The sequence below is a fragment of the Chanos chanos genome, chromosome 2 (assembly GCF_902362185.1).
Source record: "Chanos chanos chromosome 2, fChaCha1.1, whole genome shotgun sequence".
NCBI classification, from domain to species: domain Eukaryota; kingdom Metazoa; phylum Chordata; class Actinopteri; order Gonorynchiformes; family Chanidae; genus Chanos; species Chanos chanos.
The window spans coordinates 51,176,553-51,183,069 of NC_044496.1; the positions used below are offsets into that span (position 1 = coordinate 51,176,553).

The 6,517-nt window shown below is 40.7% G+C and overlaps 2 protein-coding genes across 2 annotated transcripts; one reads left to right on the forward strand and one right to left on the reverse strand.

Annotated features, from left to right (window-relative positions):
* The first annotated feature begins 209 nt into the window (after positions 1–209).
* On the forward strand, positions 210–3,270 carry dok3 (docking protein 3). The gene is made up of 5 exons (XM_030765527.1): positions 210–263; positions 892–1,185; positions 1,482–1,572; positions 1,984–2,153; positions 2,479–3,270. Exons 1-5 carry the CDS (start codon positions 210–212, stop codon positions 3,268–3,270), a joined length of 1,401 nt encoding a protein of 466 aa, XP_030621387.1.
* A 725-nt stretch (positions 3,271–3,995) lies between these two features.
* On the reverse strand, positions 3,996–4,799 carry atoh1b (atonal bHLH transcription factor 1b). Its single transcript, XM_030765529.1, has 3 exons — positions 4,295–4,799; positions 4,169–4,210; positions 3,996–4,087 (listed from the first exon to the last, which is right to left on the reverse strand). The coding sequence occupies exons 1-3, from the start codon at positions 4,797–4,799 to the stop codon at positions 3,996–3,998; spliced, it is 639 nt and encodes a 212-aa protein (XP_030621389.1).
* Between the last annotated feature and the right edge of the window lie 1,718 nt (positions 4,800–6,517).

Below are 6,517 nucleotides of genomic sequence, written 5' to 3' on the forward strand. Positions count from 1 at the left end.
GGTGGTAAATTGAGCAACATTCTGCAGTAAAGTCTCGAAAGTTCGTCGGAAATTTCTGAGAACATTTTTGACCACTTGGTGGTGAATGACGTGCGCGTGCTGCTGCGTCCTTCTCATGAGTGCAGAGTAGAACAATCTTCACCCACAAAGGACACCTTTGCCAAGTACCAAGCAAGTGAACATAATATTAACTCCCACCTTCAAATATTATGGATGTTGTGAAGGAGGGCTTGCTGTTTCTTCAGTGTGTTAAATTTGGAAAGGTAAGCATCTAAACTGAATTTTTGTAGGCTTATATGAAGCTACTCAGAATTTTAAATAATGAGTCTCTCCTGCGGCATAACTGTTTTTTTTTTTTTTTTGCTAAAGAGTAAAATGTATCATCGGGTTTAGGTTTTGAGGATCCACACAACTATTTTTTTGTGGGATTCAAAAAAGATGTCATATTGAAAATGGTCAGTCAGCCTTTGCCTTATAAGTGAACAAACTTCCTCATGTCATTAAAATTCACCAACTTAAAGTGGTCATTAATGTTTTATATAGAATCTTGAGATTTTAATGTGTAAGAATTATATTATCACATTCCATTATTAATGACTGTGGAAAAAAAACTCTGGTCTTTTAATCACCTGAGGTGATTCCATTTGCGTGGTACCATTTAATAAGCATGAATCATGTATGTGATATGAAAGTACTGGATGCTGCATAATCAGTCCACCGTTTGGCTGGCTAATTCAGCAGTTTACCAGTCCCAACGGAGGACTACTGCGCACAAAAAATTTCAATATGAAAAAAAAAAAAACGTTGCCATTTATACCTCACGGCCGTTTCCTCTCGCTCTCTTCTCGCTGTGTCTCAATGACTCCTGCTGGAATACTCTAATATGTACAGAGGATATGGAGGAAAGCCTGGATGATACTGTTTGAATCCAGTTCTGCTGGAATTGGCCGAATAGAGCTGTACGACGTACGTGGCGGAGGGCCCACGTTGAAGTCCATCGGCTTAAAGAGGGCTGAAAGGCGAGTAATCCGTCTGTCTGACTGTCTGAGCATTACTCCTGCCCCAGAAGAGAACTGTCCCTCCGACTGCAGTGGATTTTACCTGAACACCTCTGAACGCACTCTCACCTTCGCAGCTCCAGCCTCTGAGGACTGGGTATCAATTCTCTGTCAGGTCACATTTCAGGTATGGAGCCCTGTGTTTGGATTCTTTGGAAAAAAGAGGGTGTGGCTGCAGTAACAGGGTACAAAGCGATAACGCATAATAAATTTTGTTTGATTTTGGAGTTCTGTTTGTTTGTACTTAGTGAAATGACCTGCACAATGAGGAAGTTATGATAGTCACCTTGTCATTACTGTACTTCTCTCTCTGCTTGCCCAAGATTTGCACTGGCTGCCCTTCAAAAATGCTGGCATTATAAAGATAGAAAGTAGACATGTTCTTGTAAAATGCCTATAACAAATAACCGCTTGTGTTCACAGAGAAGTAATGAAAATCCAGACACACGGAGATGTCTGACAGACAATGACCAGCCCATGGCAGATAATGAACTCTACTCCTCTTGGGGTTCAGGTAAAACACCATGTACTTTTCATTGCAATGGACAAGTGTTCAGAAAATGAGATTATAATCACTTATATTCTGAGGATATTGCATCAAGAGGAAATGTCCTAATAACTTAACAGATCTGAGTACAACTATTGCATCTACTCTTCTCTCATGACCAAAAAAACACCCATTTTTTTTCTGTGTGTGTTCTTTAGTCTTAGTCTAACTTATCAGAAAGAACATCACTGCCCGCTGTCCCTTCAAACACAGTAAACAGGAAGAATTCAACTTCTCCTTTTTTTTTTCTAGATACACTGTAAAAGTAAATGCTTAGGTCAAATCTAATTGACTGAAAACACGTATTTTTTTGTATGGAGTCTTGTATGGAGTCTTATTTGATGAACATCATCTCTCTGCTGCTTATTGTTCTCTCAGGTCAGCACCGAGTAATAGTACAGCAAACAGAGGCTTCTGTGAAGTGTGGCATGTCTGGTTCCTTCTTGCTGTCTCCAGAGAAGGAGGCTTTGTGTCTTTTGGACCTAAAAACTGGACAAGCTATGTACCGTTGGCCCTACAGATTTCTAAGGAGATTTGGTCAAATTAAGGTATTGTCTTTCGGTAGCATACAGAAATGTGTGATAATTTAGCCTGTATTATCATGAGTTTTTTTAACCAATTCATTGAAACTAAGACCAGCATATTTATTTTACTGATTGCCAACCCTAAATTTAGTCCTTTTTTTATTACACTTTTAGTCCTCTTTGTTCATGACACCATTGCACCAAATTAGACATGAGATTAGTGATGTAATTTGTGAATGCATTTATCAATTGTTATTAGTTAAATCACTCTCATTCCTTGCACCCTTAGTTTAAACCCCCTCCCCACCCCCCTCAGTTTACAGACTCATTGCTGTTTATATTATTTCAGGAGGGAATAACTATTGAGGCTGGTCGTCGCTGTCAGACAGGAGAGGGTCAGTTTGTTTTCCTGTCTAAAAATGGACCACAAATCTACAGGGCCATTGAGGAGGCTATCATGCATCAGAGTGTTCAGGAATTGTTAGCAAACACTGCCCCTTTGCCCAATCATTCTTCAGCCCCACAAGCTGCACCTAAAGCTCCAGCTGATGTTGGGCAGCAACAGCTACCGATTCCACCAGCAAGAAAACCTGAGAGGCCCTGTCCGGCGATACCACGGAGGAACGTCTCCTTACCAGATCCCCCTGTTAAAATCCCTTTGACTGAACCTGACACTCTTTTGTATGCTACCATTAAGCCTACACCTAAAAAGCGTGAGAAAGCCACGTCCCCAAAGAATCCTAACAGCCAGCAAACCTTATCTCCACCTGTCCTTTATAAGGGAGAGGAGAAACAGGAGTCCCTTAAAATGATTGCTGAGGTTGATGAAGACATGGATTCTTCGGATTATACTAACTTGGGTCCTGATTTTAAGCCTAGACAGGACAGTCCAAGCTCAGAAAGCGTCTATAGCTTTGTGATGACGCCATCACGTCCAGAAAGGACACAGTTAGAGAAGGCCAAGGAAAACAATGTACAGACAGACCAGTTCTCCTCCATCTTCACTTCCGTTGTCCCTGTCAACTTCAAACAAAAACTTGCTGAAGTTCTCTCTAAAGAACTGGAAAAGATCCCACCACCTCTTCCTCCCAGGCCAGATGGACTGCTGGATGATTTGGAATACTCTCAGATACAGAAATGACCAGTGTCTGAAATTTTACATGAAGTCTGGGCCAGTCTATTCTGTTTGTCTATGAACTGATAGAAACATCCAGACATATACAGAAGTATTTCAGAGGAGAACATTGACATCATCAGATTATGATGTAGAAAATGTAACCATTCAGTTATGTTTATACGTTACTTAAACAAGACTAAATGCTGTTTTAAAACATATTAATGTGACTCAGGACGACCTTTCCGTTGTTAATTTTATGTATAGTGAAAAAACATACAAACTGAAATATTAAAATAAACGGTTAAATGGAACTATTAAATGGAGAAGGCTTTATTAATTGATTAAAAAAATAATTAACACATAATACACACATAAAAATACATAAATATCTAAATGCTTTCCCCCTTTTCTATGGCATTCCTGCTCACATCTATGACGATGTAAAAACGATTATAAATTCGGCTATGCTCAATTAATAAAGTGCAACTGAAGGGCCTGCATGAATGGTTTCGATGCCGATATTAAGATTCAGTCTCAGGATTTTACCTTTATCGTTTTCCATTACACGTTACAAGATAATTCATCCGAAGGGTTCTATCTAATATGAGCACACACTAAGCAGTTAGGTGATCTATTTGGTTCCCACAGTTAAATGTCTACTAAAACACAGACGGTCATATTTGTATGGTGACATGATGCATGATGCGGCACCGAAGTTGCAACTTTCAGTTTGTGAAAGCATGAGACAGTCAGTGTCTTTCAGACTGACCATCGTCATTGTCGCTGAAATGAGACGATTCTCCGTCACTACTATTGGACGAGACAACCTCCTGCTGGCCGGCTCCAAACCCTTTTTGAGACGCAGACAGAATTAGTACATGTCCGTCGGTGTCCTTGGTGTCTTTGGTGTCACGCATGAGACGTGGAGGCTGAGAAGACGATTCCATTGCATAGGTGATGCTGGCTCTGACTATCCTTTCCGGCTGAAAGAGCTGGAGGGGGCTCTTCTGTCCATGGTTGCCTGAAGTGCTGCAACCGTCCCTCAAACTTCTGCACTCTGATTGCACAACACCTTCCAGTAACTCGGACAGTTCGGTTATATAGATCTGAGCCATCTGAAGAGTGTCATACTTTGACAGTTTTTTCTCGTTTTCCAAAGAGGGAATGACGCTCCTTAATTTGTCAAATGCGCGATTCAATCCATGCATTCTTCGCCTCTCTCGTGCGTTGGCTGCCACGCGCCTGTGCCTCTGGGCGCCCGTGAGACTTGATTTGATTGTAACTTCTTTCACTCTCTCGATGTCAGACTCAACTGCAAAAGATCTGCTCGGGATCTTATTTCCAGGCGCGCGTTTGTCCAGAGAGACATTCATTGCTGCGTCTTCGTAAGGGCCAGCACCTGCACCTGTTGGTGGGTATGCGTGGCTTGCAGAGGGCATCCAACTACCTAGGTCGCTGCGCGTCAGCCGTGACTGTTCAGAGAGTGTGAAATCCACAGCTTGAACTCGCGTGTTCCCTTCAGACCAGTTCAAATGTTTAATTTTGCCGGTCATTACTGAAATTTAAGAATAACGAAGGTATATTTTAGATACTAAGTTTTTTCAAACTCCGTTTTTAAAACAAAGAAGCCGTTCGTTAAATGAGTAGAGTTAATGTTTAACCACTTAGTGTTCACACCTAAGACAAAAAATGTCTTTCTATAAGCATAAACTGTTTTCCTCTTTTACCTGAGGCCTGGATGCTCGTTGCTCTATTAGTACCACTGACCTCATTTCCCTCCGCCCCTTGAAGGCACTGTAAGTTGCTCACAGCCAATCACAAATGATCACTTCAGTCCACTAGAATAAAGGAGGATGTGTGTTTGTGTGTGTTTGTGTGTGTGTCGCTGTACTTGAACAATATCCTTGGAACATCTTCATTAGTTAAAACCGACACAATAATGGACAGTGTCCTTCATACAGCATATTCATGGATAAACACGACGAGATAACTGGAAAACGTCGTATGGAAGTAATTTAAGAGGCACGTATAAAAATCACTTACACACCCCAAAAAATTGAGCTAACATTGAGAAACATCTAAGATGAAGTTGATGCTATTCACATACCTCTACGACACTTTGAAAGCGTCAGTGAAGACAGATTACAGTGTACAATCCAAAATTACACTTAAGCCCTCCCTTAAATGTGAGTATTGTTGAGATCTAGCCGTAAGAAGTTATGTCCACATTCTTACCCATCAAGGATGGGCAAACGAATTGTGCAACACAGACAGAACCTGGCACAGAGGTAGACATATCCGCATGTTCGTTGTCAAATAAACTGTAAAAGTGAACAATCTCCAAGGGCCTATTTGCTGTAATAAAAAGAGCAGGTGGAAGGCAGATCATGAGACGCACCTGTCGCCAGGAAGGGCCAGGATAACTGATAAGTTTACTTCAGGCAAGTCATGAATCATTTAGAACGAAGCAATATTTGATCAAATCAGAGGCACCACCGTGCCAGTTGTTGAACACCATCTGATAGGAGTCAAACCGAAAATAACAGCGGTGCCAATGACGACGACGATGATGACGATGAGGATTATTATTATTGTTATTATTATTATTATTATTATTATTATTATTATTATTATTATTATTATTATTATCATTATTATTATTATTATTATTATTATTATTACTACGACGACGACTACTACTACTACTACAACAACTACCACTCATCATCATCATCATCATCATGTAGTTTTTGCGAATATATTTGTTGCAATAAGCCGAATACTCAAAAGTTTACAGCCCGTAGTGTTGCACCTTGCTCTGGAACATTTAGTGTGCTTGATGGGGGCTGGAGGGAAAGGATCATAAGTCAAAAGTTGGCCCTCCCTCCAAGGTTGGTCGGTGTCTCAAAAAAGGAAAGAATAGGTGTCTAACCCTAGCCCAGTCAGCTGGTGTCCCTTGGCACTCACCCCGCAGTGAGAGGCAGACACTGGCGTCTCCCATATGTTGCGTCAGGGGGTAGTTTAACTTTCACACTTTTTGTGCCTTGACAAAGAGTTAATCAGTCAGTGCCATAACATAATCTATGGAATTGGAGTAAAACTAGCACTTTACGGAAACGCAAAGTAATTACATAGGAAAACATGCAAATGTATATGCATTTCTTATTTTTCAAATAAAAGTATTTTATTGTAGTTTTTTAAGTTGCTTTCTTACAGGGAGGATGTGAGCCCATGTCACACGAGTTGAGTGTGAATCATTGTGGGTACATTT

Coding starts and splice junctions, on each gene's coding strand:
- dok3 (XM_030765527.1), top strand. CDS start 210: ATGGATGTTGTGAAGGAGGGCTTGCTGTTTCTTCAGTGTGTTAAATTT. Junction 264..891: donor AGTGTGTTAAATTTGGAAAG/GTAAGCATCTAA, acceptor TAATATGTACAG/AGGATATGGAGGAAAGCCTG. Junction 1,186..1,481: donor TCTGTCAGGTCACATTTCAG/GTATGGAGCCCT, acceptor TTGTGTTCACAG/AGAAGTAATGAAAATCCAGA.
- atoh1b (XM_030765529.1), bottom strand. CDS start 4,799: ATGACCGGCAAAATTAAACATTTGAACTGGTCTGAAGGGAACACGCGA. Junction 4,211..4,294: donor TGTGCAATCAGAGTGCAGAA/GTTTGAGGGACG, acceptor GGATAGTCAGAG/CCAGCATCACCTATGCAATG. Junction 4,088..4,168: donor ATCGTCTTCTCAGCCTCCAC/GTCTCATGCGTG, acceptor AAGGGTTTGGAG/CCGGCCAGCAGGAGGTTGTC.